The sequence below is a fragment of the Moschus berezovskii genome, chromosome 4, assembly GCF_049115385.1.
Source record: "Moschus berezovskii isolate FMDL1 chromosome 4, NW_MosBer_1.0, whole genome shotgun sequence".
NCBI classification, from domain to species: Eukaryota; Metazoa; Chordata; class Mammalia; order Artiodactyla; family Moschidae; genus Moschus; species Moschus berezovskii.
The window spans coordinates 89,237,957-89,253,306 of record NC_142463.1 but is presented as its reverse complement, the minus strand read 5'-3'; the positions used below and the strand labels follow the sequence as shown (position 1 = coordinate 89,253,306).

At 40.7% G+C, this 15,350-nt stretch overlaps 1 protein-coding gene across 1 annotated transcript in view; it reads right to left on the bottom strand.

Annotated features, from left to right (window-relative positions):
• Window positions 1-1,036: 1,036 nt before the first annotated feature.
• The window catches only part of AHCYL1 (adenosylhomocysteinase like 1), a 38,614-nt gene continuing 24,300 nt past the window's right edge, over window positions 1,037-15,350 (bottom strand). The window contains 15 exon segments of the mRNA XM_088835557.1: window positions 1,037-1,161; window positions 2,278-2,356; window positions 2,798-2,866; window positions 3,269-3,410; window positions 3,412-3,541; window positions 4,127-4,197; window positions 4,551-4,639; window positions 5,668-5,731; window positions 6,003-6,119; window positions 6,943-7,049; window positions 7,630-7,724; window positions 9,308-9,410; window positions 9,789-9,889; window positions 11,241-11,384; window positions 13,613-13,724. Of these exon segments, the coding sequence (XP_088691683.1) occupies window positions 1,037-1,161; window positions 2,278-2,356; window positions 2,798-2,866; window positions 3,269-3,410; window positions 3,412-3,541; window positions 4,127-4,197; window positions 4,551-4,639; window positions 5,668-5,731; window positions 6,003-6,119; window positions 6,943-7,049; window positions 7,630-7,724; window positions 9,308-9,410; window positions 9,789-9,889; window positions 11,241-11,384; window positions 13,613-13,724 (1,548 nt within the window).

Here is a 15,350-nt window from a genome sequence, read left to right as displayed (position 1 = left end):
CAAACATACCACCTTTACACAGGAAACAGGGCTTGGAACACCTAGGGGAAATAAACATGCACTACCTACATCTAACCTACCTGCCTGGTAGGTACCATCCCTGCTCCTCTGAAGAAGTGAAACAGCACTGATTCCAGCAGCTGAGAAATGGGCTCTTTTAAGGCAATTTAGACATTGCAGATTGTTCCACACAGACGGTACCTTAGCATCTCCTGTTAATAAGGTACCCAATTAAGACTATTAAGTCCCCAGAAATGGAAAAGAAAGGATCACCTTTCTGGGCTGGGAGAGTAAAATCCTTCTTTAGTGACTAGGGTGAGAAACCTTTAATCTCAGTTTCATCTAAAGAGCCATGAAGCAAGTTCCTGTGTGGTCTGTAGAACTTGGATAATGAGATGAAAAAAACAAGAAAGAAATTATAGGGAAAAAAAAAATCAAAAGGAAAGGATTAAGAAGAAAATAAAAGTTATCTTAAAAATATTTCTTTTAGAATTGTGTGGTTCATGTGTTCTGGTCCTTGGTAATATGGTCCATTAGTATCTGTAAAGAAAGAATGACTGGTTAGCACTCGTTTCTTCCACATGAGAGTTCCAAGAGAAGAATCAAAAACAGAGAACACTTTCTAGGGTCTTCCCCTGCATAGGCCAGGGATTCCTGCAGTCATTCCCCAGGGATCATTTCTCACCGTGCTTCCACAGGATTTCCAACAATGCCATCTCTAGCTTTCTCTCCTGCTCCCTAAGAAGTCAGTGACTTTCAATGTGACAATATGTTAGAATAATCTGAAGAAGTTTTACAAAATAAGGCTGGGCCCCATTCTAGACTAACTCTATCAGAATCTCTGAAGGGGAGGCTCAACCTCCAAAATTTTAGAAAATGCTGACTTCTTACATCTACTACTAGATAAATAATTTCTGTTTACTTTTTAGTGTGGGGCGGAGTTCTTGTACATTTCAAAATCAGCTATAATACTATTTAGAAAAGTCTGCTTGGCATAATATCGGGGAGAACATCTTTTCCTTTACTTTCCCCCAAGTTACCTGTAATAATTGGGTTTGAATGGCCCATTTTTGTTGAGTCCCAGATATTTGGCTTGGTCATCTGTCAGCTCTGTCAGGTGGGCATCAAATGATGGCAGGTGCAAGCTGGCAACGTACTCATCTAAGAAGAACAAAGCAGCAGGGAGCAGACTCCATATAAAATATGCCTCTCGGGGCATAGCCTCCCATTATTTCATCTGAGGCTTTCTGAGGGAGAGGACAAAGCTTGGAATAACACTGAAAGAATCTAACGTGGAATATTTGCCTAATTAAAAAAAACCACTCAAAGTAGTCTTTTAGGTATCTTTCAGTACAACCAGAACGTATAAGAAAGCCATTTGCCAGGGTGACAAAATACAGCAACTTGTACTGCCCCATTCTTCTCTGGCAAAGCTTCTGGGTTCACCTCAATGGCCAACATACCACGTAATACCCTCAGCTTCCTGTAACAATTTCCTTAGCTGAATTATAGTCAAATTCTGAATCAAGGTGGATCCTAGTGAGTTCAAGAGAGTTAAATCATTAACAATTACTTAGGGTAAGATCCACAATGGCCTCAAATCTTTGGATCAGGGATTTCTAAGGCAGCTGGCACAACTATATTAGTTTTCCATAGATAAGCTTCCTGGGCTTTTACCTTTATGAATATGAATTAAAAACCAAAAAGCAATCTGAGGTAAGCTGCTGGAAGGGACAAGAACAAGGTGGTTTTTAGCTTTAAGAGGACAGGGGTTTGGGCGGACGAATGAGAGGGGAGATTGGCATCATATCTGGAAAGGTAAGGATCTGAGGATGATGCATTATGTCATGTGAATACAGCACAGCTGACTGCTGGAATGACAGGAGACTGTTTATATGTCTCATAGAGGATGGATAATAAACCCTATGTTTGGTTTCTGTTTCTTCCATTTTGATCCCAGGCTGTAATCAGTGGTAGTTAAGTTTACTAAACTTCATAAACTACTTGGGTTAAGAGCATCTACCCTAAACCACTGTGCTAAACCACCTTTACTCATTAGCTGTATTTCTTGCTACAATTTTGCAATGTATGTATTCTCACCTTACTGACAAAGAAACTGAGGCTCATGGAGATTAGAACTTGTCCTGAGGTCCGAAACTATTAAGTGCCAGAAGAGGGATTATAATCCTGACTCTAAATCCAATACTTTTCATGATACTCATTTTACCAAACTACGCAACAGTCTAGGGATCAACACAGGTTTCTGTTTTCACTCACCCATTTTCTTAGGAAGCAAGTATACATCTTGTTTGTATCGTCCCTCAGGCGCATTATAGAGTTCTATCAGTGCCAAAGCCTAAGGCAGAAAAAGTGGGTCAGAAAACACAAAAACACTTCTTAGGGACATTAAAATAAAACTAGGTTTAACAGGGTCTTGGGTAAGTACTTAGTGAACTACCACAGTGGCAGCATCCAGGACTCCGACTGTGATAAACTCCAGCACACATCATAAGAGGATTTATTGGTGCTTTTGTTTAGTTCCTAATAAAGGAACAGACTAAATACAACTAAGCTGGAACACTGTATTCCTAATGAAAATAGTTAACGCAAAGGAACACAAACACTGACTTGACCTAATGATTATTTTCTATACTTGAGAAAGCCTAAATCTTGACAACTTGTAACTTGAAGAAAACAGGTTGCTAAGAACATAGGAGGCCACGCTCTCACTGGAACTCGGATCCAGGCCCAGATCCAATCATCTCCGTGCAGGCTAGGCTGATGTTCTATAACGTACCTGTGTTGTAGCTGTGATGGACAGAACAAAGGTGGGAACCGTGGAGCAGCTCAGATTGAGCAGACGACCCTGAAATGTTGAAACAGAGCCCTGGGGTGAGTTGTGTGATCCCTGTCACATCACAAAAGCCATGCAAATGCAGGAAAGGACTTTATACCCCTCTCGACTCAGCTGGTAGAGGAAGAAGTACAGTTCCAAATCAGGACTCTAGGTTTTATCTTATTTTCTCTAAGTCCATCTGAGTCTGACACACTAATGAATCAGTTGTGGTCAGGAAGTAGTGTGTTGTTTAGTAAAAAGTAGATACTTTTTGAGTGATTCTATTTTGGGGACCAGACTATATTTGAGAAATATACTCCTATCCAAAGATAGAGCTCAGGGAAAAACAGGCCGAATATGTTTACCCTGCCGCCCCTCCCCCAAGGGTGCTAAGCACACTGCTGTGCTGCCTGAACCCTTCAGAATGTGCACCTCTGCCAGAAGGACGACACGTTTGCCGTCCGGCCAGATGACATGATCCACCTGAGAACGTACTCGCTCCCATGTCAGCTCAGGAGTGCGGAGGCTGGTCTGAAAGGAAGAGAGCGCAGTTGACTGGCTATAATGGAAGAAGGAAAAAAGGTCTAGTAACAGGTAAGAGAAACCTTACCACATCAATTTCTGTGTTTGAGTGGCCCATATTGCATACAATACAACTGTTTTTCATGCGATCCAAATGCTCCCGTGTCACTACATTCTTATTTCCTAAAAGTAAAATAGAGTAGCTGAGGAAAGAGATCCTGTGAGGGAAAGGTACTGACTGACTTTAGTTAAAACATGGGAAAGAGAACTCCTGGCACTAAAGAGCATGTATACACTGTGAGGAAAGAAGTGTGTGTTGCATAACAGCTCTTTAGGTTCAGTTATTGCATTTTAAGATCAAGCAGTACATAAAGACATCAAGAAAAAAGGCTCTTTGTTCCGGAAAATATGTTAAGGTTCTGACTGCTTACTCTAGTTCTCAGACTTTTATGTAGGACACAGGTCCTACCTACTTTATATGAAAGTCAACTAGATCACATTCAAGATTTAACCTCAGTTAATACCCTTTCATGTATACCAAAGCACTGCTGGGCTTCCCTGATGGCTCAGACAGTAAAGAAATTCCCTGCAGTGCAGACCTGGGTTCCATCCCTGGGTCGGGAAAATCCCCTAGAGAAGGGAATGGCTATCCACTCCAGTATTCTTGCCTAGAGAGTTCCACGGACAGAAGAGCCTAGCAGGTTACAGTCATGGGGTCACATAGAGTCAGACATGACCGACTGACTAACACAAAACTCTGACACTCACCTGTGCAAGTTATTACAACATCAACTTGCCGGATGACTTCATTTAGCTTTACCACCCTGAACCCATCCATGCTGGAAGAAAAGGAAGGCATACTATGAGCAAAAGTGGGACAGAAGCTGGTCACAAAATGAGCCAAATTTGTTTTTGAAGTTAGATCTAGGGCTACCTCACTGGAATGCTAAGTGATAAGCTGTGCTAAAATATACACTCTGGCCCCTTCAGACTCCCCAGGATTCCATCCAGAAGGGAAAATACCAAGAAGCTTTCTGAGTGCCCTATGATTACAATGGAGAGAACAGAGCAATCATAGCTGTCTCCTCCTCTGAGGAATTTTCCCAAGGACTAGTTAATACAATCAATCACAAACTCTTGGAAATACAAAGTACCTGGAGTGAATCTAATGGTATTACCACTCTGTTCTTACCAGGCCTGCAGAGCACAGATGGGGTCAATTTCCGTGATATAGACAATTGCTCCAAGGGCCTTGAGAGCAGCACAGCAGCCCTTTCCCACCTGCAGATGTAAAACAGAAGTCAGGTCCACTAAGGCGTGGGTATTTAGGATGGGTTTCCCTGATGGCTCAGTGGTAAAGGATCCACCTGCAACGCAGGAGATGCAGGTTCGATCCCTGGTTTGTGAGATTCCCCTGGAGTAGGAAATGGCAATGCACTTCAGTACTCTTGCTGGAGAAGGGAATGGCTGTCCACTCCTGTACTCCTGCCTGAATACCCCACGGACACAGGAGCCTGGTGGGCTATAGCCCACAGGGTTGGACACGACCAAGTAACTGATCCCAGCATGCACACATCTGGGCAGACAGGCTTTCTGGGAGGTGGGAATTAACCTCCCTAAACCCATCAATCATCTACCAAATCCTTGCAAAGACGCTCCAATCCAAGCAGAGGAGAAACTGACCCTGATTATATTGTGATCAGAGAAGTGATTTAGCAGACATTTCATAGCAAAGGCTGGAGACTGGGACAGTAAGAGATAAAGGAAATAAACATATCACCATCAGGGAAACAAGACCAAGGAAGAGCAGTTTGGTCTGAAGGTTACTTTCAGATTCTTATTCTAGGAAAACCTGATTAACTGTCACTTGAGAAGTACCTAACTCAAGACAGTCTAGCAGCTCAGGAACTTCTGAGGATCATTGTTTATGACAATAAATACAATCTCGTCATCTGTTCTAGTTTACAGAACTATATGCCACTTCAGATTCTACCCTTCACTGGCCACCTGTGGGGCCAAAATGCTACATATTTAACTTAAGTCTCATAAAAGGTTACTGTTATAACTGGGGGGAAATGATGACAACATTCCATATCATAAGACAAAGTGGTGCAATCTGAAAACTCAATTCATTCCATATGTCTGTATTTGTAAGTGTGAATAAAGAACTTGCTACAATTTTGAGATACTTTATCTAAAAGCATATTTTAAACTCTTTATCAGTACTCTACACTGACAACACAAATCTCCTTCACTCAACATCTGTAACAAGCCTGTGGAAAGGCAGACAGTGAGGCCCAGCTACTTACCTCACCATAGCCACACACTACCACTTGTTTCCCACCAAACATTACATCAGTGGTCCTCTTCAGGCTGTGGAAATAGGCAAGGGCTCAACTCACAGCAGCAGCAACTCAAACATTATTAGTTGAAACACAGTCCCTCTGAAAATAAGTGTGGGGCAAAGCCTCATGAAAACTTCAACTAGAAGCCTGTTGGGCTCAGTATGAGATAGAACCCCTCTAACAAACTTTTAAAGCCACTGGAAGACCAGGGGGCAAAACTGGAATGATATCAGACTAACATTATAACCCAACCCAAATTTATCTCCTACAAATCTGAATAATTATACGTTTCAACCTACCCATCCAAAATGGATTCTCGGCAGCAGTATAAGTTATCAAACTTCTGTTTGGTAACAGAATCATTGACGTTCATGGCTGGAACACAGAGCTTCCCAGCTTTGGAGAGCTGATACAGCCTAAAGGGAGAAGAAAGCCACAAAAACAAAAACAAAGTTAGCTGGTAAAACACAGTAACTGGCAAAGTCTGCCTAATTCTCTTCAAGCTCTGTGCTAACCTCCCCAGTCTTACTTATTGCCCAAGAATATCAGTAAACAAGATATTTCCTTGTTATCCCTCCTCATGTCTTTTCATTTTCTCTTCCCCAACTCCCACTCCTTTTTTTGGAAGAAAAAATAAGACAATCTTTCAATTTAAGAAATTTACTTCTCTTCCATAAAAGGGGATATATTTTAATGCCTTAGACCAAGCATTTTCTCAATCTTTAAAAAAAAACCCACACCCACTTCTGACAAAGATTATTAATGATTCTGATATGGTTCCGTGCGTGTGTGTGTTTAAGCATATGCAAGGTGCCCCCAAATGAGAAATACTCTCTCAGGTATTTTTTAGGTATTACAACAAGCAAATCATATTTTGCCCAGGTTTATTTTTTATAATATGTATAACATATAGTTTTACAATAGATTTTTTATTTCAAATATAAAAGTATAATCTAAAATTGAATACAGTTTTTCAAGATATATACTTGCTCCCTATCTCCCAGCACTGATTGAGAATCACAGTGGAATAAATGGGTGAGAAAATGTCTGAACTAGAATCTGAAATTAACTTCTTTTAGGGTCTCCTTGATTTTTTAAAGGTAAAAACTCAAAAGTTTTATCTAATGGAAACACTCCCATTTAAGTTACAAGTCTGAAACACAGCCCTAAAGCCTAAAAGAGGCCAGAAGAATCTGCTGAGGCAAGGACACAAGGGGCAGCTACTCCAGAATCTGTTACCTGTGAACACCAGTCACGCTCTCTTCCACAATGCCTCGGATCTTCTTAAACACGTTTGGATACTTCTTATAAACCCAGTGGGTTAAGTCTCCCCCATCATCCAGGATCTATAGAACAGCCAGAAGACTTCTATGGGCATTCAGGCTGCTAGAGCTGGGGGGAACTTTGAACCCACTTTCTGCACTAGTAAGAGAGCCCTATATGTTTTGGAAGAGCACTCCTCAGAGCTCCTTAGAGCAGGTTTAGATAGTGGAAACACAGTCAAATTTGTTGGTGTAAAATGGTTAAAAGGATTCCTAAGTTTGTTCTAGGCTACAGTGAAGAGTAGTAGTAGGCTAATCACAGACTCATTTTTAGTCTAGAGCCCTGAAATACAGCCCCTTTGAACACAAAAGGAGAGCTGGGGCAGGAAGGGAAGAAACCATAATTCTACTCCAAAGAGATACCGTATCATGTTCTTCTATTCCATTCTGCTGTGTTTGAGTCACGTGTTCAGCTGGTCTTACCCTTCCCCCGCCTTTCCATTCAGTACTGAGACCCATTTTGAAAAGGTATTAAGCTAACCATCTTGGCAACAAAGTAAGTGCGTAAGACCAAACATCCAAAACATATTTAGGGAACCATGCTTTGAGGGAAAAAAGGAAAGAAATCCATTGTCAAAAGTATAGGATGGATATGCATTATTACCATATTGGCTTGCCACCCATCCATGTTCACACAGCGGTCAATACACCACCAAAAGTCATCTTCTGACTCGCCCTTCCAAGCAAACACCGCAACTCCTGTAGAGATGAAAACAAATCAGCTGATTCCTCCTTTGGGGAGTGTCTTATACCAACATCTCTGAGATCTGAAGAGAAAAAGGCTATGGAAATTACTCCGGAAAGAAAACAACTTAGGAAGGGCAAAAAGTTAAAAGAGCATCTTTAGTCCAGAAATCGTTAAGAATTTAAGGGATTTTTATTTTTAAAAGTATTTTAGAACCTTAAAATGTTATTCTCTTTGGTCAAATTTTTCTTTTAAATGATTTATTTATTTTTGGCTGTGCTGGGTCTCCGCTGCTGCATGGGCTTTTCTCCAGTTGCTGCGAGCAGGGACTACTCTACTTGCAGGCGTGTGGGTTTCTCACTGTGGTGGCTTCTCCTGTTTTGGAGTATGGATTCTAGAGCACACAGACCTCAGTAGTTCAGCACATGGGCTCAGCAGTTGTGGCTCCCAAGCTCTAGAGCACAGGCTCAATAGTTGTGGCGCACGGGCTTAGTTGCTCCGTGGCATGTGGGATCTTCCTGGATTAGGGATCAAACCCATGTCTCCTGTATTGGCAGGTGGATTCGTTACCACTGAGCCATCAGGGAAGCCCCTCTTTGGTCATTTTTTATATGGAACTTTCTTCTAAGGAGATAAAATGAAGCAGGAATCAAAACGAAGTTGTTCATTACATTGTTTATGTTAGCAAATATCTTGAAACAACCTAAATGTTCAACATTAGGAAAACAGTGAAGTAAAAATCACATGGTCACATGACTATTATAAATGATACTGTCAAATTTTTGAGAGACATGGAAACTACTTCTGAAAATGTTATATTTAGGTTATAAAATAGGATATATACTGAGACTTATTTCATCTCTGTAAAAAGTGAACATAAAAAATGAGAAATGATAATATATTTATCATATATCATAATATATGATAATAAAAAAGGAGATATTATCTTTGTGTAGCAGGATTTTAGGTTTTTTGGGGAACCTCTAAAATTTTCTGCAATAAACATCTGAAAAGAGTAAAGAAGAAAAACAAAAGTGAGATACAGTTGCTTTCTGAGGATCACAGGAAAGTGGAAGAACCTTAAACTTCAGAGTGATTTTCCTTTGAACATTTTAACAATAAAAATTGTTTTATGTTTAACTGAACTCATAACTAGTTCATATATTTTCAGTGCAATCCTGAACACCAAATTATCTAATGAACTATCAGATCTAATGAACACAAGGTACTTCTTGTGTCCTCTCAAAAGTGATGAAAGTTTTGTGAAAGGAGACCAGCTGAGCTCATACTCATATAGCTCACATAAAGTTCTTATTCATTTAATATTAGAATTAGGCATTTCTCCACAAATTAGATTCTTTACAAAGATCACTTTTTAAAAAAGTGAATGTGTACAAAGATAATTTTAATTGACTATATAATGTTCCATTATGGATCTGGATCTTCACTGTCCATTTCCTTCCTTTTGACATTTTTTATTACCTTCTAGGTTTTATAGCTCCTAGACATACATGACAGTAAAGATAATTCTGGTATGTAAAAATTATATTTGGATATTTACTTTGAGGTAACGTCAGTGAAAAAAAGCTGAACTTACCGGCCTCAGCCAGTGCTGCAGCCACCTCATTCTGAGTGGAGTAGATGTTGCAGGCAGACCATCGGCACTGAGCCCCCAGGGCACAGAGTGTCTCAATCAACACCTACGAAGATGTATAAAGAGACAAAGTGAGAAAAGAACAATACCTAGGAACTCAGTGGCAACAGGTGCAACACCAGGAAGTAACAAAAGGGTGTAATCCACTACTTCATAAACCGGAATCGACCTTCACCCAAAACAGGCAATCTGAATCACATACTTAGATAGCTATCATAGTTTGCAAATCTAGATCTCCCTAAGGCAGGTTTGTTAAAAGTAAGCTATACAATCGAAGTAGAAAACCCGTTATAGTGTAACTGAAGGTTTGGTTGATGGTTAGCATTTGGAGGTTAGATAGGGGAGGAAAAGCAAGTACAAAATACCACCGTGCCCCTCCTCAACACACCACCAGAAGTCCATCATTTCCTCCCGACAAACTCACCGCTGTCTGGGCTGTGATGTGTGTGCAGCCCACTATTTTAGCACCAGCCAAGGGCTTCTCCCCCTGAGCACGTTTCCTGAGTGAAATCAGAGCAGACATGTCTGTGAAAGAACAGAGGGTTTGAGCTAGGTCTGCACTAGTGAGAGCATTAATTTCTGCCCCAGCAACATCGAGGGCTGAGATATGGCGAGGTAAGGGAGAAAAACTATTTTTTTTTTTTTTGACCGTGCCACACAGCTTGTGGGACTTTAGTTCCCCAATCAGGGACTGAACCTGGGCCCTTGTCAGTGAGAGCACAGAGTCCGAACCACTTGACCACCAGGGAATTCCCTCTAAGCATATTTATTTGATGTCTGGCAGCTTCAACTGAAGAACAAGAGCACGGACTTGTCATCTAACCACCTGGAATTTCTCTCTTCCTCTACTGTTTCAGCCTTATATGTAGAGGGCTTGAAAGTGAAAAGTGGAAGTGTTAGTCACTCAGTTGTGTCTGACTCTTTGTGACCCCACGGACTGTAGCCCATCATTCTGTTCTGTCCATGGGATTTCACAGGCAAGAATACTAAAGTGGATAGCCATTCCCTTCTCCAGAAGATCTTCCCAACCCCAGGGATCAAACCCAGATATACTGCATAGCAAGGAGATTCTTTACCATCTGAGCCACCAGGGAAGCCCATAGAGGGCTTATATGTAGTCAAATTCTCAAAAGTGGAAGGTGAGTGTCATCCTTCATTTGGGAGAAGAAGGAGTTATTTATGTCACTGGTTAATGGATTCCTACATAGTAAAATCATCAGACCTGAAAGAAAGACTTTGCATCAGCAGAAGCCACTTGTTTCTGTTTTTCTATCCTGTCTAATCCTATTCCGTTGGTTTTGAGTTCTGTACTCCTGCCCAGTATAGAACATGTCTCCAGTGTGAAAGCAACAAAAGTAAAGAGACATTATTTTGAGTGGGGCTGGGTAGAGAAAACAAGATTTAACTGATTGTCAAATTATTTTTACTCTTGATCCAGCAGAGGGAGATCAGGATCAAAGATCAAAAGAGACCCTAGGTCACCACATCCTTAGCTGAAAACCCTCCCAACACTTGCTACTTCTGGGAAATCTGGGTCTCTGAGATTGGCAGCAATGGTAGGATCCCGTAGAACTAACCACTATGTACTGATCCAGGACTTGCTGATTCTGCAAGCAGATCTCTGAATATGGTGTCATGGGGGAGGAAAAGAGAAACTACTCTGTGTAATTACCACACGCTGAGAACAGGAAGCAGCAGAGAGAACAAGAACAAGAATCCTGAGGCTCAAGCTCCATACAGAGAGAGCTGTTTATATAAAAGTTCAGGATATTGGAGTTTCCCAGGAGACTTTCGTTAGCTTTCAAGTCTTAAATTGTGCATCCTGACGACCAGCAAGTGGGCTGCTTCTGGTCCCCGACCCACTCCCTTTCTTTACCTTGCTCTGCAATCTCTATCTCCCGGCGTCCGAATTCTGCCTGCTTGATGTTCTTCACACAGAAATTGCTGCTGCCCTTGGAGTTGGTTTGCTGCTTTTCTCGGGGGGAAACCTCATCATCAGAGCTATCTGTGTAGGATGCAGCTAAAGCCAGGAAAGAAAGAAATGAGGAAAGAAAAACCTCAATGGCCCCAACTCCACAGGGTGCAGTCCCCAAAGGACTCTCATTTAAGTTAAGCAAGCGCTTTAACTGGAGCCACCTTTTACATCACTCTCCGTTCTACTTCAGGTCTAAGAAATGGTATGAATGAAACTCCTATAAATCCTTCAGTGTTGTGGCTCTTTCACCCATCCTGATAATTCTGCCATCAGTGCCTGTGGTAAGGAGCTACTGATCCCAAAATATGCACCAGCTCATGGGGTACTTGGTCCCAACTGGGACTGGAACCAGACATGGTGAAAATGGTAGAGTAATTTAGGGCATATAAGGAATGCTATTTCTATAGATAATCAGTTCTCAAAGTATCTAAAGCATCTATCAGAATCACGTGCAAGGTTCACTGAAACACAGAAGGTTAGGTCCCACTGCCAGAAATTCCCATTCGGTAGGTCTCAGGTGGCACCCAGGAATTAACATTTCAAACAAGTTCCCATGTGCTGCTGATATTGCTGTTTAGAGGACCAAACGCTAAGAACCATTAATGCAAGAGGATAAAAACAATAAGATAATCTTTTATTATAAAACCTTATAGAGATTTTACATTAGGTTGCACCAAGGAACAGAGAAATGACACAAAAGAGAAGCAGCTCTGGTTCTATTGCCAGCCCTGAGATCACTCAAGATACTCAACTTTATAAAAGCAGCCTCACAAAAAACTAAACATGTCCTTTCAATAGATATGCAGGAGGATATCTAACAATCGCTCTTTACCTTTCAAATCACTTCTTTTCCATTTTTCTGATCACTATCTCAGCCAGTATACCAGGTCTCTTGCTGAGTGTGACATACACACCCTCCTCTGTCCAGCTAGCACAAATAGTACTAAAGATTATCTACCCACTAGGACAATTTAACTCTATCACTAAGCTTTTTAAAATGCTCTACTAGGTCCCTGTAAAACATGGCCATCAAAATCTTTAAAACTTCTTTAAAGCTTTTGTCAGTCATCTCAACTTTCTTTCTCTTATAACTCAATCTTTCAAAATTTTTTCTTTCTTCGCTATAACTAGCCTGCTTGTCACCTAGTTTCGCATCTATCTCACTCCAAGACACTTTTTCATTTATGACAGCCATTATATTTGGAACTTTCCTTGCACACATGCCCACACTGAGTGTGCACATTCACTTCTTTTCAAACTGAACCATGTACATACGCTACTATTTGTACTTGTCTGCTTATTCTGTCCATAGTGGGACACAGTGTAGTGGCACAGGGCAGAGAAAAAGCTTTCAAAACTGTTTATTTATTTTTTAAAAGTCCTTGTACCTCAAGCTCAGTCCTTAAGTTAATAATACAATGCAAACAAGATTCTGGCAAAAGAGAAGAAATGGCTTTTGGTACAAATTCCTTTGCTGACATTTACAGCAATCTATGACCTTGGGCAAGACTTTTAATCTTTTAACAATGTTTCCTCAAGTTGAACATTGAGGGCGTTAGATTATACGCCCCATTTCCTCCAGTACTCAAACTAAGATTGTATATCCTTTTCCATGGTAATTTTCTAATACCCTCCTCTAAAGTTGAGAAGGACACAATTCAAAGCAGAAAAAAAAAAGAAAAAAGATTACTTATATAAGGTTAAGACAGGAGAGGAAAACTAAAAAGAAACAGCTGGAGCCATGTAAACTGGACTCTCCCACTCCAGAGATTAACAGGGGAGGATACTTCAACATCAAGAGTAGCCTAGTAACTAAAAAGAGTGAAATACCAATTTTTATTGTGATGATTCACACAGTTAAAAGGCAAGAAAAAAAATAGGTGGCAGGGTATATCTTAAACAAAGAAATCAGAAATTATGCTTCCAAAGTATACCTGTTTTTCAAGGCCAGTTCTGTCAGCCAAAATGATTTTCTCCCTTCTCAATGTGGGTAGTAAACGTGGGAATGGGAACCAGCCCAGTACCATCAACCACGCACTGGCCACAAACCACAATCAGAAATCATCAGGGGAGGAAAGTCTCAAGACGACAGAAGCTTCTCCAGCTACAAGCCTGGCTGGGAACATTCAGTTATCAGCTTTTAGCACAAAGATGGGCAGTGCTGACATGAGGTATTTTCAGATCCCAGATAAGTGAAGAGAAGTGGGTAGAGCACTAGCTCAAGGCTCTGAAAAGGGAAGAGAGATCAGAGAGAACGAGGAGTTCACACCTACCTGAACTGTAGCTGTCAGTGGAGGACTGAGAGATAGAGCGAGACAAAGATCGCCGGCCAGTCTTGGTGGGGAATTTTGTGAACTCCTGCATGTCATCAGCAAACTGAATTTGCTGTAAGAGGAAGACGAAAAGTTGAAACTTAAAACAGGATTCTATGAAATGTTTCATTTTTAAAGGCCATACAATGTCTCCCCTAAAAGTTAATGTTATCATGTGAAAGTGGCTCAGTTGTGTCTGATTCTTTGTAACCCCATGGACTACAGTCAATGGGAATTCTCCAGGCCAGAATACTGGAGTGGGTAGCCTTTCCCTTCTTCAGGGGATCTTCCCAACCAAAGGATTGAACCCGGGTCTCCCGTACTACAGGCGGATTCTTTACCAGCTGAGTCACAAGGGAAGCCCAAGAATATTGGATTGGGTAGCCTATCCCTTCTCCAGCGGATCTTCCCGACCCAGGAATCGAACCAGGGTCTTCTGCATTGCAGGTGGATTCTTTACCAATTGAGCTATCAAGGAAGCCCTAATGTTATCATGTGGCTCCTACTAAATCAGCAATTCTTCCACCAGAAATGAGGGTGGCAGTAGCTATTCTCTGACTCCTCCCAAAATGCCACTTACTATCTCTTCTCAAAGGTTTCAGCAGAATTGGGGTTGTGGGGGGGAGAAGGGGAGCAGAGAGAGAAAGCTTAACATCCAACTTTGTTCAGCATTTGTCTATTTTACAGGTCTTCTTTCTCACATTCCATTCCTCTTATAACCTTGACACATTAAAGTACACTCTTTACCCCCTTGTTCACAACTCTATCAAAAAGCAGGCATAATCTCTTAGGGCTTCTTCTTGTTTTTTCTTTATTTCAGAATATTCTCTTCTAGCATATCTTATCCTGAAGTTAGCAATGGTTTTGTTACTTGAAAAGATTACGAAGAGATGCTTAAATGGTGATGGGCATGCGGGTGCTAATAGCCAGAGTCCAGTCATATACCTATCCTTTATAAAGGCAATGGAATAACACCAGAACCTGCTATATCCAGTAAAATACTAGAATATCCTAATAAAAATTTAAAAACACACACCATAATAAATTCCAACTAATTTGAAAGAAGGAGAAAATAATAACTTGGTAAACTCTGTGTTTAAAACTTTCTTAAATGAAATAAAGCAGAACAAGATAACAGTTGAAAGGATACTTGGAAGACTGGCTTTAATAAATGGCAAACAGTTTACAATTAAAATTATTTATAGGTAAATTCATGAGTGTTTCTAAAGTGTAGGAAAACTCTATTAAATGTTTTAGACCTTCCTGAATTCCTGTTTAAACTAATAAACCCTTTCTTTGAAATGTAAAATAAACCTCAACCTCAGCTGAAAAACAGAACTTGAGATTCTGAATTGAGAAACAATTCAAGTTTGAGAACTTGAATCAAGCTTCTCCTCACAATCTGACTAAATCTGAAAAGGTTCCCACGGAGAATTCATTAAGCTAAATTTTCAGCAACTGGAAATGCAACCTATTACTGGAAATGTAACCTATTACAGATAAAAATCGTCTCTTCAGAATGCTGGCAGCCTGGTTATAGGCATTTTGAAGCCAGCATTAGTAAACTGTCCATTATTTACCTCTGCTAAAGGTTCCCCTCCTGTCACATGTACCCTCCAGCTAGGGCAGCATCTGGTATAAGAGTCAGGCTTAAATGTGCAGCTAAATATGAACAAGGCAATTACTGAATTAGGAGGAA